Below are 21,539 nucleotides of genomic sequence, written 5' to 3' on the forward strand. Positions count from 1 at the left end.
ATCATTTCTCCTTATGTAGACCAGTATCAACAAAGTATTTTCGTATACAGAGCAGAAAGTTGGAGAGATTGAAATTTCACGAGAAGATTCCACCGCAACAAAAAACGCCTTTGTTTTAATGATCTCCACACAAATCCTGTATCATGTCCGTGACACTCTCTCCCCTATTTCTCAATAATACAAAATGTGCTGCTCTTCTTTGAACTTTCTCAAAGTATTCTGTTAATTCCATCTGGTAAGGACCCCACACCGCACAGTAGTACTCCAAAAAGAGGACAGACAAGTGTAGTGTAGGCAGTCTCTTTAGTAGATCTGTTGCACCTTTAAGTGTTCTGACAATAAAACACACTCTTTGGTTTGCCTTCCCCATAACATTTCCTGTGTGTTCTTTCCAATTTAAGTTGTTCGTAATTGTAATTCTGACATATTTAGCTGAACTTATGATCTATAGATATGACTGATTTTTCATGTAACTGTAGTTTAATGGATTCCTTTTAGCACCCATGTGGATGACCTCAGGCTTTTCATTATTTATGGTAAACTGCCAATTTTCGCACCATACACATACCTTTTCTAAATTGTTTTGCAATTTGTTTACATCCCGTAATGACTTTACAAGACGATTAATGACAGCAATACCTACAAACAACTTAAGACAGCTACTCAGATTGTTTCCTAAATCATTTATATAGATAAGGAACAGCAAAGGGCCTATAAGACTGCCTTGGGGAACACCAGAAATCACTTCTGTCTTACTCAATGACTTTCTGTCAGTTACTACGAACTGTGACCTCTCTGACAGGAAATCATGAATCCAGTCACATAACTGAGACAATATTCCATAAGCACGCAATTTTACTACAAGCCACTTGTGAGGTACAGTGCCAAAAACCTTCTGGAAATCTAGAAATATGGAATCAATTTGAAATTCCTTGTCAATAGTACTCAACACTCCATGTGAGTAAAGTGCTAGGTGTGTTCACAAGAACAATATTTTCTAAATCAGTGTTGACTGTGTGTCAATGGGCCATTCTCTTTGAGGTAATTCATACTCTTCGAACACAATATATGTTCCAGAATCCTGTTGCATATCAATGTTAATTATATGGACCTGTAATTTAGTGGATTACTCCTACTGCCTTTCTTGAATATTGGAGTGACCTGTGCACCTTTCCAGTCTTTGGGTACAGATCTTTTATCGAGCGTGCGGTTGTTAAGTATCGAGCTATTGCATCAACATACTCTGAAAGGAACCTGGTTGGTATACAGTCTGGACTGGAAGACTTGCTTTTATTAAGTGATTTAAGTTGTTTCACTACTCCGAGTATATTTACTTCTAAGTTGCTCATGTTGGCAGCTGTTCTTGATTTGAATTCTGGAATATTTACTTTGTCTTCTTTGGTGAAGGAATTTTGGAAGGCTGTCATTTAGTAACGCTGCTTTAACAACACTGTCATCAATAGTATTTCCATTGCTATCATACAGAGAAGGCATTGATTGTGTCTTGCCTCTATTATACTTTATGTATGAACAGAATCTCTCGGGATTTTCTGCCAGGTTTTTAGACAAAGTTTTGTTGTGCAAGCTATTATAAGCTTCTTGTATTGAAATCTGTGCTACATTCTGAGCTTCTGGGGAAGATCACCAATCATGGGCATTTTGTGTTCATTCAAACTTGGCATGCTTTTTTACTGTTTCTGCAACAGTGTTCTGACCCACTTTGTGTACTAAAAGGGATCAGCTCCACTGTTTGTTAATTCATTTGTTATTAATCTCTCAACTGCTGTTGATACTATTTCTTTGAATTCAAGCCACATTTGGTCTACACATACTGGTACATTGTTGATTTTGAAGAACTAGAGATTGTCCCTCAAGATGGCTCCAAGTGAATTTTTATCTGCTTTTTCTGAATAGGCATATTTTTCCTTTATTTTTGGAGGATTTGAGAGTTAAAATATTCAGTCTCGCTAAGGTAACCCTGTGTTCACTAATCCCTGTATCCATTTTGATGCTCGTTATTAGCTCAGGATTATTTGTTGCTAAGAGATCAAGTGTGTTTTCACAACCATTTACTATTCCGGTGGGTTCATGCAGTAACTGCTGGGAATAATTTTCAGGGAATGCATTTAGCACAATAATTTTCCAGATGGCAACTCTTGATACATATGCACAGAAAAGAAGATTATGCCCATTTCACTGAGTACTATGGCTATAGTAGTCTACTAAATCCTTTAACTAGGAAAGTACTTAGGTTAATCTGAGAACAAATTTGGAGATTTATAAAATAACTATGTCATCAATCTACAACAAGAGATGCATACATGGAAACTAAGATTTACTTAATTTATTGTATTACTATGGAAATTTGAGCATGCATTGCTCCAACTAATCAATGATTACTGAACTTAGCTTTAATAATTTCCACTCATTTAAAATTAAAAGCAGTTCTGACGATTGCAAAAAGAGCATATAAGCCAGTGTATTAAGGTTGTCATCAAATCTTTATTAATCCTGCAACACCCAGGAATTATAAATGAAATTAATCCAAACATGAATTATAAATCAAATTAATCCAAACATTAAGGACATTTAGAACAATATATCAGCAATAAGTTGGGTTGGGTTTTTTGGGGAAGGAGACCAGACAGCGAGGTCATCGGTCTCATCGGATTAGGGAAGGATGGGGAAGGGAGTCGGCCGTGCCCTTTCAGAGGAACCATCCCGGCATTTGCCTGGAGCGATTTAGGGAAATCACGGAAAACCTAAATCAGGATGGCCGGACGCGGGATTGAACCGTCGTCCTCCCGAATGCGAGTCCAGTGTCTAACCACTGTGCCACATCGCTCAGTGTCAGCAATAAGTGATTACGACCGTAAAGACAGAGCACTATGTGCAAGCCCAGCAGAACCTTTTACTAAAGTGTCCCTCAAGTAAGTGGAAATGTGAAAGCAACAGTCAGGATTCCTTATGATTGTGAAAAATTCAGATATCAGCAGGTGAGTAAGCTTGAATCAGGTAGAATATGTCTTCTAGGAAACAGGTTTGTCATACTGTGATATTTCAGTTTCTACAATGATGACCACACAAGTTACATGCACCAGTGGTGATCACAATCTGGCAACCTACAATGATGAGTAGTGTAACAGAAACACATCAAGTGTATTGATTTCAGGTATCACCAGATACAACAAATGGTATCAACACCAGTGTACTGAGGACAAGTTGAAAGCCGGCCGCAGTGGCCGTGCGGTTCTGGCGCTGCAGTCCGGAACCGCGGAACTGCTACGGTCGCAGGTTCGAATCCTGCCTCGGGCATGGGTGTGTGTGATGTCCTTAGTTAGGTTTAAGTAGTTCTAAGTTCTAGGGGACTTTTGACCTAAGATGTTAAGTCCCATAGTACTCAGAGCCATTTGAACCATTTGACAAGTTGAACAACAACCACTAAACAGGAAAGTTGTAGAGGCCAAGGTACTGTCCTGCTTAAGACAATACCACGCATCATATTTTATCATGACAAGCCAGGCTAATTGTGGTGAGACATGTCCAAGTCATCTTTGGAGAGTAAATGGTACCATCACTTCTCTGACATGCACTTTCACCTAAAACATTACACATCAATGATTCCTGGTTCATGGTTAGTCAGTAGCTTGTTTGTCACAATCTACCAGCAACCACTGTTGTCAATTTGAAGACTTTAATACCAAATGCATGTAAGGAGGTTTCCCAGGAACAAATCCAGGCCTTCTTTGATTCTGTAGCATGTCATTTAGAAGCTCTGATTGCAGCATGTAAGGGCTTCACACTACAATGAATTTGCAGAAGCAAAGATATGTATAGTACTGTAATCCTACACTTTTCTTCATGCACCTAATCTAGTACAAACTCCATTTCAGTTACATCAAGTTTTTTGGTGCTGCAGTTTTCATAAATGTTAAGTGCAGATACAATTGACTTACCTGATAAAGAAAAGTAACTGTTATGATCGGCTTGAACATTACATTAAAGGATATAGGTATCTGACAGCATCATTATAATCTTGTCACAGTTTGCCATTCTTTTTTTTTTTTTTTTAACCACATGCTTTAGAAGACAAAGACAATATTGCTGATTATCAAAGTTGATGCTTCTTGAGCCCTACTCCCTATGGTTCACATCTCTGCTGATGCTATAAATGTGAAATTTTTCCTATTTAAAACTGACAACTCACTCATACTATGCTGTTGATCATAAGTTTTCTTTTTTTACCCTCTAGTAATATGATGTTCACATCTGTCAGTGTGGGGAAAAGGGGGAAGGTAGAGTTTTCAAGCTACACCATGGATTATATTCCACATTAAACTCTAAATTCTCATATGACTAGTAAGATTGGCCATTTCCCAGACTGGAAGAAAGCACGACTATATCATCTTCAGAAACACCATGTACGATGAAGCACTGCTGTGTTCAAACCAGCCATCAGGTTGAGAACAGCTTTATGTTTATTTCCACCAGACCACTATCAACATCTTCCTTGCATACTGAAGAAATGCCTTTGTAAGAGGTCAATCGAAATGGTGTTGCACTTTCTGCTCTACATTATACATACATCAGATTAGAAAAGAAAATTTTCGAAGTCAGAAGTAATGACATTTCTAGCAGTTGCACAGTTAAGGTGTTTTACTGTTGTAACCTTTTGGCTTCTTCCCTTAGAAACAAATCTTTGTGTGTGTCATATATATGCTTTACGTTACAAGTGACTGTACATCTTAAGAAGACATTTAGACAATGATGACATGTAAGTGCATACAGAATTTATTGTTTGGAGTAAAATTTAGATCAAAAAAGTTACACTATGCTTTACAATATGAATCACAAAGAATATGGAGTACTAAAACCTTATGTAAAACAGTGTGACAGCAATGATCAGAGCATACTGTTTCAAGTAATCTGCAGGACAGTACTTGACAAAAAGTACAGATAAAATCTGGGCCCCAAGGAAATTTAATGAGCAGAAATAGAAAATATTTGTATTATAACAGAAGCAAATGCCAGAAAAGGAAATTCTGTTTTGCCTTTTCTTTCTAATTTATCAAATAGATGAGCAATAACATAGCCAAAAAGACAGATACCATGAGTCAAAATTAATGGTACCTAAATTTGATGTACATAATTTCTAGATTATATAGCAGTAGCTCAGAACCTTTGATCAAGGGACGCAGAGTAGGAAAGTATTAAGTTTCATCTCATCTTGTTCTGTTGTCTCCACTAATCCAGAGACGCATTTGATTTTCCAGTTTGATTTTGCATTATCTCATTTCTAACAAGTATCTTTTCTTTTTTACCTCCCATAATGATATACTTAGTTTCTAAACCTAACATTTAATGCTTTTTTAATTTTACCATAGTCTGCCGCTGCTGCTGCTTTATGAGCAGAAGCAATTTTTCTGTCTTTATTTGATTGTAGTTTTCAGTTTGAAAATTATTTCCCTCAAAGAATTATGTCAATATTGTAACCAAGAAGAAATGTCTCTGAAGACAACAGTTACAGAGAAGGTTAATGAGGACTTAACAGTATGTGACAGTAGGATGTTTAGTGAAGACCAGTTAAAGAAGAATATGTAAAAGAAATAACTGGACAGCTGCCCAAACATTAGCACTTTCAGTGACAATTGGGTGATGGCTTACTCGATCCCGCATCACCCATGCTACATTACTAAACCACAAATTTATTTTATTTAAGTATAGATATTTAACAGTGAAATTTTAACTCACGTGTTCAAAGGTCAGCATAGCCTCCAAAAATGTGAACACACTGTGCCCAACAGCATGATACATGCTGCTGTTTGCCCTGCACACATGAGCACAAATCTATTAGAAAAGATCATAACTGGCAGTTCATCAATGAATATTTTACTTTCTCTCTCTCTCTCTCTCTCTCTCTCTCTCTCTCTCTCTCTCTCTCTCTCTCTCTCACACACACACACACACACACACACAGGGTGTCTCTCCTAAGAATCACCAGGTGCAATTTCTTTGGTGTTTCAGCAGGTATTTGCAATTTTGTTGTGTAGCTGGAGTCAGCCCAAACAAACAGTGCTCATCGTATCTTTCAAGTGACATCCAGCGTCGACAGAAAACAAAGGTTTGTTTCTCGTTACAAACAAAATGATTTTTAAAGTGAAATTTTACCTGCCCATTGAATAGAGCACTACCAGATTAGTCTAGTGTGATATCTGTTTTATCAATATGTATTAACCAGTGGACAGGAATACACAATCCATAAATGTAAACAAACATCACTTTCGACACATAGTTATGTGTTTTTAAATGGCACATGTATGTTTTTTCTACTGAAATGAAAACTAGAGGCACAATTAGTGATGGCAGGATTTGTTTCACTGCTCTAAACCCCATACCTTCTGGAACACTTTTAGACTTCAAATAATGGAAATGGTGCCACAGTTTCTGCCGTAGCCTATAACACCTTAAGTCAGGTTGCCTGCACTGTCCTGAAGCCAGCTGTAGGCAACCCTTGCTCTGCACATTTTGGCAGAAACTGTGGTGCCATTGCCATCATTTAAAGTCTATGGATTTCAGAAGGTATGAGGTTTAGAATAGTGAAAACAAGTCGGCCATCACTAATTGTACCTCTAGTATTCACTTCAGTAGAAAAAACATATATCTGACATTAGTAGTTAACTTTGTGTTGAAAGTGATTTTTGTTTACATTTATAGAGTGTGCATTCCTGCCCACTGTGCAAGCCTCTGACATAGGCGCATACATGGTCAATTGCTTTTTTCACATTTTGTTTTGTTTTGTTTTGCAAATATATGTGAGGTGGCAGAGTTATGTAGGACACCCTGTATATATACACACATACAGGGTGAGCCAGGAGGAAAGGCGCATGCTTTGAGGGGTGATATTATTTGTGATTCTGAGCAAAAAATTGACTTATGAACTATTCCGAATGGTTTCGAGATGGAACACCTTTAATGTCAGTTTTGTATGTCTTTCTTGAATACTCAAAAATGGCAGCCCATAGTGAAAATGTGTTACAGTACAAAACTGAACTACATTAAATTTCCAATAAGCAACTTGCATGAAGATAGTGGGAGAATACTGAAAATCTTGCGCGATGTGCACGCACTGTAGCTCAGGTAGTGCTTGCAGGTCAATCTGAGGTAGATTCCGACTTGACAGACCACAATTGTCCTATATCAGATTGTTCATCTCAAAACCTTGAAAACTATGACAATGTAATGAATAATGTAGAAAATTAGTAATGATGTACAGTCTTAGACATAAAAACTGACCGCCGGCCGGCATAGGGACTAAGTCCGAATCGTTCTCTAAAGGTGGCCAATAAAACTGACCGCCAATGACAATGCTAAGTCTGCCCATCTGCACAATCTGCCAACACAGTAAGATGTGGAGGTGTCAGGAGGAAGTGTTCGCTACTTCCGAGATGTTGCCGTGTTGTTTGAGCCCGTGGTCTAGGGGTAATGCTCATGCATTCTAAACTTAAGAGTCGCGTGTTCGCACCCAAGTGTATTTGTTTTTTTAAACAACATTTTGGCCCTCGTCTAAAGTCCGATAGAACATCTAACATAATTCGCTTAACATTCTACGCACCAGTAATAACAAATACTTCCAGAAACAATTCCGCACGACAGCTCATGGCTGTGTCATGATCAGAACAGCTTACGCTCGAGCGTTTCCTCGCGGTGCACTGGCTACCGGTCACCGGCCAGCTGCCACACGACGCCTGAAATCGGGCGCCACCCAGGTGAACGCGGCGCAATGCTGTCAGTGTGTGTATCAGCTGTCATTTTAGAATTTGGTGTTCTAATTATCATCATGCAGTTACAGATAGGAGATCACATACTTTAAAACCATGAACTATGGTTAAGCGTTGTAAAAGAAAGGTGTAACACCTGCAAGATAATATTTACTTTTGGTATAATAGAAGGGTAAATGCAGAGGAGGCAGCTCGAAAGATTTGAACTGTGTGTAACGCAAGTGCTTTTGGGATAAAATACGCCAAGAAAAGATAGTCTTGTTTTAACAAATTAATAATTTTCCACATTAAGGAAGTCTCAACTACTGATATAAGTGATGGATTACCATTTAACTATCATGCGACATTTGCATTCAACACACAACTTTCAGAAGTCAGGTGTAGGAGTTCCGCACACTCTAATTCGAAACAACAAAAATCAAGAGTGATTATTATTGCTCATTGAGCATTCCTATGCAATACTGTTGCTGGTGCCGAGTTATGATGCCTTTATTGTTAATTTCCTAAGAAGAGCTACGGTCGCAGGTACGAATCCTGCCTCGCGCATCGATGTGTGTGATGTCCTTAGGTTAGTTAGGTTTAAGTAGTTTCAAGTTCTAGGGGACTGATGACCTCAGATGTTAAGTCCCATAGTGCTCAGAGCCATTAGAACCATTTTTTCCTAAGAAGAAATGATGGTCTGAGTGCTATCAACAGACTAAACTCCACCAAAGAGTAGTGTGAACATAATATTTTCCAACTGATAGCTCCAAAAGTGTGTTTTGCACTAAGAATCCTTCCCCAAGGATGTGTCCATCACAGCTGGAATTTGATGCCAACAATTGAGACACCTTTCGGGTGCAGTGCAAGAAAATCGACCGGCAAAACTACATCACGTGTGCTACTGCATGATAACGCAATCTGTTGATTTGAGAAACAAAAGTATCCAGAAGATTGATAGGGAAGTCATCTCTCAGGCATTTGTTCCTCATATCGTATACTCATAAAATTTTACCTTTCCTGCTACTGATCGATCAACCACCAAGGCAACTCATTTCTAGACGAAATTGCTCTTCAAACTACAGTGGTTTAATGAGATCGTTAGACCCAGTAGGTTTCTACAGGTGTAGAATTTGTAAACTACTTTAGCATTGTTAGATTGTTTTAGATATTGTGAAAGAATATACTGTTGCTGATCAATTTCTTTCTAATAATTACTATTGTATTCAATAAACTAATGGAAAATGCAATTAAAATATTCACTGCACTAATACAAATTAAATTCAATTTACTATAGAAACATTATGACGGCAGTCTATCTTAATAAAGCATTAAGTGTCTGTAAGACGATTGTGCCTATTTTAACACGAATTAGTAGGATTACTGGCTTCTGACTTCGAGAAGGTCTGTATTTACTTCATGTCCTGTATCACACTCAAGTATTATGAAAATGTAGCAGTTCATAGATAAAATTATGCATTCACAAGAATGAAAAATATGTCAGCAGAAAACAAAAGTGGCATTATGAATTTTGCAGTACCATTGGGTTTTTGTTCTGACATTATGGGGTACTGAAAGCAGCAAGACAAATTTTGCTCGAGCGTTGTCTTGCTATTCCCTTATTGAATGTTTATCTGCCTGCTTGTAGCTGTGCTACAAAAGAATTAAAAACCTGATGTTCAGCGAGTCTCGAATTGCGAATGGAAGCAGCTTGTAGCTGGTAGGCTGACACATTACCTCCGGGCTAGCGAAGAGGTGCAGGATATGGGGCTTACTTATTGACACAATGGCCAGTATGGCAGATAAATCGGCACATAAGAGACAAGTTGTATTTCCCGTGTCGGACGACTTTCGTGGATTCAAAAGCGTTAACTGATATCCTTATATCACATCTCGAGAGAAAATCCTCACATTATTCAATTGAAATAACGCAATATCATCAAGCGAATTTAGTAGTGAAATGATAATTAAATGGACACCCTAGCTGCAAACAGGCGTTGATGTACTTCATTGGGGACATGTTGAAAATGTGTGCCCCGACCGGGACTCGAACCCGGGATCTCCTGCTTACATGGCAGACGCTCTATCCATCTGAGCCACCGTGGGCACAGAGGATAGTGCGTCTGCAGGGACTTATCCCTTGCACGCTCCCCGTGAGATCTACATTCCCAACATGTCCACACCACTACATTCGTAGTGCGCCTAATAGATGTTTGCCCATCATACTCATTACTCGTGGCAGATTAATCTACCAAGTCCCGTACGAGTTTGGGCATAGCGTGTGCGTTCGCACAAGAAGGTCAATGGCCGGGAAGCCATATTTTAACTATATATGACGGTAGTATCTGTTCCCGAAAGAACAGTTACCGTTGATGACCATGCAGTTTTGCTAGAAATGAAATGATAATTAAATGGACACCCTAGCTGCAAACAGGCGTTGATGTACTTCATTGGGGACATGTTGAAAATGTGTGCCCTGACCTGCAGACGCACTATCCTCTGTGCCCACGGTGGCTCAGATGGATAGAGCGTCTGCCATGTAAGCAGGAGATCCCCTGCTGATTTGTTGCTGTTGTATTTTTGGAAGGCGAGTCAGCGATTGATGATAGCTTGATCATAGTTTGAGTCCCACCATGAGTGTTTTGCCTTTTTATAAGTGGGATTAATTCTTTGGCTTTTCTGGTAATTTTACTGTAGAAGTCAGTCCAGTTGTTCGTCGGTCCTTTTTCCCATTCTTCTGTGATATTGGTTTCTTCAATTTTAGATGTGTCGATTTTTTGGATGCTGAGATTTTTAGGTGAACTCTTTTCAGAGAGAATTTCACTTGAACTCGTGTGAGGTAGTGGTCTGAGTCAATGTTCGCACCTCGTCGGACTTCAGTATCGTGGATGACTCTGTAGTGGGCGTAGAAGATGGCAATGTGATGGATCTGGTATTCACCAAGACGCTGAATCGGGGATCGCCACGTTTTCTGTTTTTTTAAGTGGGTAGACACTGTTTTGAGATTGAATTGTTGGCAAATATCTATAAGACGTATGCCATTGGTGTTAGTGTTTTGGTGTGCTGAGTTTTTAGCGATGATTTTCCTACACTTTTTTTTCCTCAAATTGAGCGGTGAAGTATCCCATTGGGTTTTTCACGTCATCTTGGTGAATTTTATTCATGATTCTTTCGAGAGTGTTCCAGAATTTTTTGACATTTTCGGAGTTTTTCTTATTTTCGATGTTGGTGAGGGGAATGTGCATTGATGAGTGTATATTTTTTATTGGCGCTCTGAATGCTCATAGCCATAAGTCGATTGTTGATGGGTGTGATTTCTTTGACAGAGCTGATGATGGATCTGTGTACAAGACATGTCATGCTGAAGATTGGTGCGCCTTTCACTTCCTTTTGTTGTGTTTTGCTCTTTATGATTCAATAGTTTTCACAATGCAAGGATTCATTGTCAGTCATGTTTCTTGAAGAGCAAGGATGAGAATTTTTTGTCGGTCGATTTCTGATGTGAGATTATGTAGTTTTCCTGTTTGGATTAATGTACTGATATTTAGTGTTCCATTTAATGTTTTCTGCTTGTAGGGAAGTTTACCAGAGATCTCCTATATTCTCTGCTGTGCGAGCCTGGGCTCCCCAGAATCCAGAAGTCCAGTTGCCGTTTTCATGTTCACGCTCAATCTGAATCAATACTATTAACATTAGAGAGACATGCAACAATAAATATTGCATCAAATATAGTGTAACGTATTTTAATGCAATGGCTAGTTACTACAAACTGAATATTTACCCACCCCACGTCCTGCATATTGTGTTAAGTAAGTAAGATGATTAACTCCTTAATGTCATTAGCAGAGACAATGCGTTCTTGTTGTCGCGGCTTGCGACAAGTGCAGCAATTAGCTGTGACTATTGCCACCGCGGTTTGTTTATGTTGGCTGAGTGTGTACACTACAGCAGATGCTTTGCCATAAACAGGAAGAAATCACCTTGCCTCTGACTGCAGTGAGTGGACATTACTGCCTGCATGTTCTTGTAGTAACCAATGCCGGCCATGGTGGCCGACCAGTTCTAAGTGCTTCAGTCTGCAACCACGCGACCGCTACAGTTGCAGGTTCGAATCCTGCCTCGGGCATGGATGTGTGTCTGAAGTCCTTAGGTTAGTTAGGTTCAAGTAGTTCTAAGTTCTAGGGGACTGATGACCTCAGATGTTAAGTCCCATAGTGCTCAGAGCAATTTGTACCAATTTTGAGTAAGCAACGTGAGACTCAACTCATAGGTGCTATGGAGGAATTGGAACGAGTATCAGAATATTAACCAGTGATAAAATGTCCATTCCATTTGAATCCCAAGAAAACAGGAACCTTCTCACAAAGTAATGTGAAGTGATATCAAAATTTATCCAACACACAAAAATTAACTGCAAAGCTTCCATGCTCGTATTACTAGCACACAAGGAAATAATACATCTTGGAAGCGTGTACTTCATTTCCTCCTCTCATATCAACACCCTTGTTTTAGTATGAAGTGAGAAAATAAGCACAAAAAACTAAAGTTTCTAAGAAGCATATAAGTCATTTCCTCTTCTCATATCATAGCTTGTGTTTTAGTATGAAGTGAAAAAATAAACAGTTTAGAGTTATGAAGCATAATATGTCACCAGATTCTTATCGTAGGACCTATCGAAAACACAAAAACCAGGGAGCTCTCCATTCTTTTGTCCAACAGTCCGTTTCCTTTCATGCATTATTACCGCTTGCAGATTCTTATTTAAGGGCTTGCGGGCATCAAGTTCTTCAGCAGAATGAGCCTTATGTTATTGTGCTAATTACGGTATGGAAAAAATGGAACAAAGACGAGTTTCCCTACAGCAGTGAAGATATTTGCACATGTCTGTATTCAGCAATGGCTGCCAGCTGCCCTGACACTTTACGGAATTGATGCGGCAGGCAACACAACTGCGAGTGCACTTCAGACTTCATTCGGTAAGTCGTCAGGAGACGGACGGAAACATCAAATTAACGTCGCTTTCCGAGTCATATTCAATCCAAAATGAGGTGTTGTTAAAGTATCTGAGTGTTCTAGCAATTACACTTTGATAATTCCCATGTGAGTATTCCGATAGCCAAAAGAACCCATTAGTGTTAAATCATCGGAAACTACATTAATATTAAACTGAAAGAACTCTAGACAGTACATGGCCTCTTCCCTTCATTGGGTAACCTCTTACTGTTATTTAGGATTCTCTCTGTCCTAGGCGTAATGCAAACGGAACTTGACATTCATGAGGCGATTTACACTATTCTTGACAAACATCAGCAGCTTGTATTCACCGCGTGTATGATGATAATGGTACAGGTTGTCAGTGGATGTTGTGGTGTTATGCAGTCAAACTGCTTACAGTAACGGTAATGGTGGCGCACATAATCTAGCGTTGACTACCTAAGTAAAGATACTGTGGTGGCGTCGTCGCTTCTCTTTATTTGGCATCAGCTTCACTACTCTGAATTAATGAACATAGTATTCCATTCACGAGCTGCTAATGATACAGTATGACTACAGAGATAATCATGCGGGTATTAAATTAATTCTGCAGTGAACTGCTTGACAAATATTATTGTCAGCTACGCAGCTGAAATGACTCTCTACACAGGTACTCTACATTGCACTTGGTTAAGTGATCAGCTCGCTGCAATTCTGCTTCTACTGTTCGTAAATACTTGTATACTGACACTGACCATTCGTTATTTGAATAAATATGCTCTACAATCTGATATGCATGCATATGACAGGGGATAGCGCCATCACAAAAGAATGACTAAGGAATGGACGCCGTTGAAGCCCCGTTACGTTGATGGCAAGACAAATGTTCGCATATCACCTCTATTGCCTCAAAAAACAATTGTATCTTAAATAACAAAGGACAGATGTCCACACTGTCACAGGGTGTTGAAACACAGCAATGGCAGCACATTAAAATTTGAGCCTGACCAGGGTTCGAACCTGGACCTTCTCCTTACTCTCCTCGTCAGACGCAAATTCCCATGTTTGCCGCATACCACATACACTGTACTCCTCTGTCCATTATTCCACTCGCTCGCAGCCACACTGTATTCCCACGAGGGTTTGGACATGACGCGCATCTAGCACTAAAAAGTTTCGATGGCCCGTCAAGACCTGAATAATTACACACGATGTTTCAGGAGGAATAGTAAATGATGTAGGAGGTGGTAGTATAGACAAACTGCAGAAAAAATTCCATATAACATGTGTCCAATTTTTATTGAGTACATACAGCTGGGTTCAATGCATTTTCGTTTCGTTTGTTGGTCCTTACCAGACCCCATTGTCTACACTTCCCTGAAAATGAGCTTCCAGCATTATTGGATGAGGTTCCTTTGTCTACAAGAATGTGTATGCTCCTCCAGCATGATTGAGGCTCCTGCATATTCTAGCCATCAGGTGACACATCTTCCAAACATAACATTTCCCGGATGATGAATCAGTAGATATGGGCACTTTTCTTGGCTACCAAGGTCCCTCAACCTTATCCCTTTGGATTTTTGCCTGTGGAGATGGTTGAAAGACGAAGTCTACAAAGAAAAAATAAACCCAATGCCGATTTGATCGTTTGTATTACGAATAGTGCAGCAGTCATAAAAGAATTCAAAGACAACCTCAGAAGAGCTACACTTGGTGTTATCAAGAGAAGTCAAAAGTGCATTGAAGTTGGTGGGGGAATTTTTGAAAATCATCTTTGAACGTACTCATTTTCCTTAGCTTTGAGTTTGTTAGGGTTACGTACTGACAGCTGTATCTCTGTACTCAATAAAAAGTACACACACTTATATGCATTTTTTTAATGTAATTCGTCTATACTACCACCTGCAAAAATATCTACTGTTCCTCCTGAAACACCCTGTATATGCATATACAGCCTGGTTAGGCACAAGTTTTCTTCTGCCACCATAGCTAAGTTTTCTTCTGCCGCCATAGCTGTGTTTTAACGCCCTGTGACAGCCAGGACATCCGTCCTTTGATATTTAATTGATTAACAAGGCTCTCTGTTTCGAACCTTAGCGTCTGTTCTTTCCGACATGTCTGAAAGACCAGACACCGCCTGCGCGTTCTCTCTCTCTCTCTCTCTCTCTCTCTCTCTCTCTCACACACACACACACACACACACACACACACACACACTCACACACGAGATTCTACTTTAAGTCCTACTCGAAAAATGTTTGGCAGCTCAGTAATAGTGAAGGACTGAGCTGAATTAACCTACTCATTTCATAGTTGTAATTTTCTGAGCAATTCATGCTTAATTAGTCACAGCAATTTGGAAATTTTACGTTTTTGAGATGGTTACTTTAGGCGTTAATTACAGTGTATCTCATCGTTTACTTTGTGGGAAACCTGCTTCTTTGTGCCCTAGCCTATATTACAGGAATGAGTGAATGGTCACATTCTTGACAGCTCACTGGATGTGCTACTGCAACTGTAGCCAAAGATTCAAATCCGCTGGAAAATTATATTTCATGTCAGCTGGCTTTGCTCCTCCCCTACTGTCACTGAAAATGAACACAACGAAATTAAGTATAGGAATCCTACGAAACCCTTGAGTTCTTCATACTGTGGTGCAGCGCAGATAAAAAAACGTAGTTTTTAACAACTATCAGACGAGATATGGAGATTATCAATTTCTACTAATTATGACTGCATTATTAACTGTTGTGTCACATCAGCTTTTATGCTGTTTATTGTAACTAATTTTTGAATGTTGGACCGGGAACAATAGAAACATCAGATTTTTGCCATATGGAATATTTGAATTCACCGTAAGTCTTCACATTTCGAGCAACGGCAGAACAGACATCAGAAAAGCTGACAACAACAAGCCAGGTCATGCATCTTCTTGCAGATGTGACAATAACAGTGATCTCAGTAGCAATATTGTATAGCAAAGGTAAATTGCCAAATCACCCACCACTGGAGAAGCTCCAAAATTGTGAATCGCATCTGGTGAATACACTTTCAAGGTTTCAGTCCGATTAAGACAGTAAAACACAAATAATTGTCGCAGGTATTAATTTCTGATGTTTCGCTTGCACTCAGTACATCGATGTACTGCAAGTAATTACACTCTAGCCCTTCAACCTAGTTACAGATATCCGAATAAGACTCATTGACATGAGTGTGCGATTTGTGCTTTTACCAGTGGGGGGGATGTCGTAGGGGGTTAGTATAATTATATATGTTACTAGCTTGGACTGTGGGGCCTTACCCATGGTTAAACAGTTATTTATAAATAGATGTTAATGCCGAAACTCACTATTCACGCGTATGCGAGATTTTTTATTTCATCAGAAAATAAGTTTATCGGTTGCATCTGTAACCAATTTTGCACCGCAGCAATAACACCTTCATCACTTTCAAATCTTCTTCCCTGTAGTGCAGGGCTTCACAACATACGTGCTCGCGGAGCAAGCTGTGAGCAGCAAGGCACGAGCACGGAGCAGCGCGAGCACGCTACCCCCTCTACCGGACCAGAGCGGAGAGTGGGGAGAGTCACGTGGGGCACACAACAGCTGCCGCCAGTCAATGTAAATCCACGGCCACCTGCAGGGATATCACTCACGAATTATTACTGCGACAAATGAAACAAATAAAGGAGAATCTACAAGTGCCACATAATTTTATTAGCTTAGTGTATGCCTCTACCTTCTGTAGATACTGAAACTAAAGAATTCCACGACAATCCTATATTTTTAACACTTTCTTCAACACTACTTAAAATATCACCTCCGGTTGTAGTGTTCTTCATGGCTACTACATCGAGGAGCTCCTCCCTCACCTGAAGATCTCTATTAACACCTCTAATAAATATGGCAAGCTGCGCTGTTCCAGTGATATCAACACTTTCGTCCAGAGCTAGAGAATACGCCATAAAATCTTTACAGATATTTGCAAGCTGGCTCTGGACGTCGTCTGCCATGTCCTGTATGCGACGCATAATGGTCATGTTAGATAATGGCACAATCCGAAACTGTTCAACTTGAGATGGACACAAATGTTCCGCTGCAACTACCAAAAATTCCTTTATTAAATCGCCATCAGTTAAGGGGCGCAGGGATTTTGCTAAAAGCAAAGCAATTTTGTAACCCACTCTGAGAGCTGCCTCAGTTGATTTTTCTTCGTCGTCCAGATCTTCTTCGGATAGCTTCCTTTTAAGTTTAATAACTTCCTGTGCACGATCTGGTCAATCACATTTTCCATGTCCGTAGTCTTTCGCATGGTACGACATATAATGTCGCTGCAAATTAAATTTCGTAAAAGAATTCAGCGTTTTGTGACATACTAAACATTTTGCAACACCATCTTTTCCTGTAAACAGATACAATTCCCCCCAATGGGGGTTGAACTGCGAAAGCATGGTTGGGGTTACTCAAGGGCGACTTCTCATGATTCTTAACCAGCGAAGTGACTGTTAAGAGCTGATCGTAGTACTTTAAACGTTACACAGTCGGCGCAAATTCAATAGGCACGCTGCGGCCCTATTCAAACGTGCGCGCGCATTTCCCCTCCCTCCCTATTCCGCGACCTTGCAGCTGCTCGCGAGCACGTGCCTGAGCAGACGCGAGTACTCGCGCTCAAAACCGGCCAGTTGTTAAGCCCTGCTGTAGTGCTTCCGTTAAGGGCCCAAACATGTGAAAATCGCTTGGAGCCAGGTCTGAACTGTATGATGGATGTTCCAGAACCTCAAATCTCAACTCCTTTATTCCGTAGGTTGCCCGTTTGGAAGAATGTGGGCGAGCATTATCTTGTTGCAGGATGACACCTCTTCACAGTTTTCCACGACGTTTGGATCTGATTTCAGGTTTTAGTTTCGTACGCAACACATCACATCCACCATAAAATACAGACCTGGCTCTAAAGCCTCGTTTACGCTGGGTCGACGTCTTGCAACAATGTGGCATGCTACGGAAATGTGGCGTGCATCATCTTGTCATTTAGTTCTAAATGTTTTCAAATGCTTAACTACTACATAACACTTTTTCAAAATTAATAAGCAAACATATTAATCGTAAACTTTCAGTGTTCGGATCCACAAATTTAAATTATATGTAAAGTTTTACTCCAGTGCTTGGGAAATAAACATCCCAGGTTGGGATGCATAAACTAAAACCAGAGGAGGGGATGGTCTGATGCAGATGGGGGGAAATACCCCCCCCCCCCCATTCCCCCCTGCAAATCGCACACTGATTGACATATAATTAGGACATTCCAGCCCTTGCCACCCACAACTTTGAGATGAAGTTATAGTCACTTCCGAGGTCACTCACAGAACATATCAGCTACCAGCTAGTATCCTTCCTGGTAGTATAACTGAAACTTGGCAACAACGCAGAATATGTTTGGCAACTCTGTGACCAACGAGTTACTTCCTTGATGGCACAGAACTATCCTACTAAATTTGCTTGATATTATCGTGTTATTTCAATTGAATAATGTGAGGATTTTCTCTCGAGATGTGATATAAGGATATCAGTTAACGCTTTTGAATCTACGAAAGTCGTCCCACATGGGAAATACAACTTGTCTCTTATGTGGCGATGTATCTGCAGCTACAAGCAGGCAGATAAAATCTCAATAAGGGAATAGTAAGACAACGCTCGAGCAAAATTCGTCTTGCTGCTTTCAGTACCCCATAATGTCAGAACGAAAACCTAATGGTACTGCAAAATTAATAATGCCACTTTTGTTTTCTGCTGACACATTTTTCATTGTTGTGAATACATAATTTTATGTATGAACTGCCACATTTTCATAATACTTGATTAAATACAGACCTTCTCGAAGTCAGAAGTCGGTAATATCCTACTGTGTGTGTGTGTGGGTTGGGGTTTATGGGCGCTCAACATCAAGGTCATCAGCGCCCTGACACACATGAAAAGGAACGAATGTGGAGAGACCTAATAAAACTGAAAAAACACACTCAAAGAAGGCAGAAAAAGAGGGAAAAGACTACATAAGAATGTAAAACCAAAGGAAAGGGAAAACATAGCAACAAGAACGACACAGGAAATTGTCATTGGCTGGCCACTTACATAAAATATGGGCGAGCTTGTCACACAGTGAGCAAATTAAAATCCTCTCCCTAAAATCTTTGTAAAAACATTTGACATGGCACAGAACTTTAAAACTTGAACCACATTCGTCCGAGTGTTGCCTAAAAGAGTTGGCAGGTCCGCTGGCAAGTCAGCCGCGGCCCGCTGGTCAGAAAATAAAATGCAATCCAATAAAACGTGGCGCACAGTGACCTGGACGCCGCAAGCACCACACATTGGAGGGTCCTCTCGCCGGAGCAGGAAGCCGTGCGTCATAGGGCTGTGGCCTATTCGAAGCCGAGTGAGGAGAACCTCGTCCCGTCGATGGGGCTGAAAGGAAGTACACCACACACGCGTTGTGGGCTTGACTAGATGGAGCTTATTGTCAGTCACTTCCAGCCACTCGTCCTCCCACCGACACATGACTCGGGAGCTCAACAGCGAGGTGAGTGCGTGCACGGGGATAGCACACTGAGATACGTGTGGATCAAGACACGCCTCCTTGGCTGCGAGATCTGCCCTTTCATTCCCAGCAATGCCAACATGCCCCGGAACCCAGCAGAAAGCTACAACCTTCCCCAGTCGCTGTAGTCGGAGGAGGGCATCCTGGATGGTTTGGACTACTTTAACTGCCGGATACAAATGGTGCAATGATTGAAGGGCACTGAGGGAATCGGAACAGACAAGAAATTTAGGAGAGGAAGAACGTCTCATCTGCTCCAGCGCCCGCAAGATCGCAGACAATTCTGCATCAAAGACCGTAAAAGTCTGAGGCAGTCGGACCTTAAGGACACGATCCGGAAAAACAACTGAGCAACCAACGGAATCCCCTTGTTTCGACCCATCCGTAAAAACCGCTACATAGTCGTGGTGCTCAGATAAAACAGCAGAAAATGCTGCATGAAAAACGATGGCAGGAGTGCAACCTCTCTTGTACTGCAATAAATCTAAAATCACTCTGGGCCTCTTCAGTAACCAGGGTGGCAGGCGGTGAAAACCCTGGAGTTGGGGTTGTACAGACTCCACACCGAGCGACTCTAGAACACGTTGCACACGGATCCCAAATGGCAACGTAGCCCAGGGACGGTGGGAAAAAAGGCGGTCCAGAGGTGGATGGGCAACAAGGCGGTGAGCAGGCGAGCTGGGAGCCGCAAGAAACTTACATGCTTGGCGCACCAGCAGGAGCTGCCGCCGGATGGTAAGTGGCGGTTCACCAGCCTCAGCACAGAGGCTGGGTACGGGACTGGTCCGATAAGCACCCGTGGCCAGTCGAATCCCAGCATGGTGAACAGCGTCAAGGATCCGCAAATAAGACGGCCTCGCTGACCCATATACTGTGCACCCATAGTCCAGCCGTGAGTGCACGAAAGCTCGATAAAACTGAAGGAGACGCGCCCTGTCCGCTCCCCAAGACCTGTGGCTGAGGCACTTCAGGATGTTCAGTGCCTTCAGCATTCTGGCTTTCAAGTCGCGTAGGTGTGGCAACCATGACAACTTGGAGTCAAAAATGAGGCCCACAAACCGCACTGTGTCTCCAAAATGTAGGACAGTATCCCCCATATGCAAGGCAGGCAACGTAAAAAGACGACGAGAACGATTAAAGTGAACACAAACACACTTATCGGCAGAAAACCGAAAACCCGTCTTTGCAGCCCACTCCTCTAACCGCCGCACTGTTAGTTGCAATTGACGGCTCGCGGATGCAACACTAGAGGAGGAACAGAAAACAGCAAAGTCGTCCACAAACAAGGAGCACCGTACTGGACTCCTCACTGTAGACGTTATACTGTTGATTGCTATGGCAAAGAGAGTAACGCTTAAAACACTGCCCTGGGGGACACCGTTCTCTTGCTCAAAGCGGTCAGAGAGTGCGTTACCAACGCGGGTCCGAAAAAACCGCTGAGACAGGAAAGACCGAATGAAAATGGGGAGGCGGCCACGAAAGCCCCATTGATGCAGTTGTGCAAGAATACAGTGTCTCCAAGTAGTATCATATGCCTTACTGATATCGAAGAAGATACCGATACAGTGATGCTGACGGAGGAAAGCCTGCTGAATAGCCGCCTCGAGGAGGGTCAGGTTGTCGACTGTGGACCGAAATTTTCGGAATCCACACTGAAAGGGGCTAAGGAGCTGTCTGGTCTCTAGCAGCCAGACCAGACGACGGTTAACCATCCGTTCCAGGGTCTTTCCGACACAGCTTGTCAAGGCGATACTACGATAACTACTGGGACATGTGCGGTCCTTTCCTGGTTTGAGGAGAGGGATGAGGATTGCCTCCCTCCACGAGGTGGGGAACACTCCTGTCTGCCATATGAGATTAAAACATTCGAGGAGGATTTCCTTTGACACCGCTGGCAGATGGCGAAGCATGGAGTACCGGATGCGGTCGTAACCTGGTGCAGTGTCAGAAGTCGCAGTAAGTGCCGATTCAAGTTCCCACATGGAGAAAGGGGAGTTGTAGGCCTCAGAACTGTTCGACCGAAAGTCCAACTTCGCTCGTTCGACAGTCGCACGGTAGCGACGAAATGCTGGATCCTGGGTTGCAGTGGCAGTACTTTGTGCAAAACGCTCTGCCAGCGTCTGAGCAATGGCTCTGGGTGTTGTTTGGAGGCATCCCTGGTTCAGGACTGCAGCTATTGGTAGACGGCTGGGTTTACCGGAAATCCTCCGGATGGCTTCC

The 21,539-nt window shown here is 41.5% G+C and overlaps 1 protein-coding gene and 1 non-coding gene across 6 annotated transcripts in view; both read right to left on the reverse strand.

Moving 5' to 3' along the window:
• LOC126248031 (tetratricopeptide repeat protein 39B-like) overlaps positions 1-21,539 on the reverse strand; it is a 332,375-nt gene that overhangs the window by 83,624 nt on the left and 227,212 nt on the right. For all 5 annotated transcript variants that reach the window (XM_049948636.1, XM_049948634.1, XM_049948637.1 and 2 more), the window contains one exon: positions 5,752-5,827. In XM_049948636.1, the coding sequence (XP_049804593.1) occupies positions 5,752-5,827 (76 nt within the window). The remainder of the gene's footprint in view (positions 1-5,751; positions 5,828-21,539) is intronic.
• Positions 9,790-9,864, reverse strand: Trnat-ugu (transfer RNA threonine (anticodon UGU)). Its single transcript has one exon. It is a non-coding gene; the product is annotated as a tRNA-Thr (tRNA).

The sequence above is a fragment of the Schistocerca nitens genome, chromosome 3 (assembly GCF_023898315.1).
Source record: "Schistocerca nitens isolate TAMUIC-IGC-003100 chromosome 3, iqSchNite1.1, whole genome shotgun sequence".
In the NCBI taxonomy this organism is placed as follows: Eukaryota; Metazoa; Arthropoda; class Insecta; order Orthoptera; family Acrididae; genus Schistocerca; species Schistocerca nitens.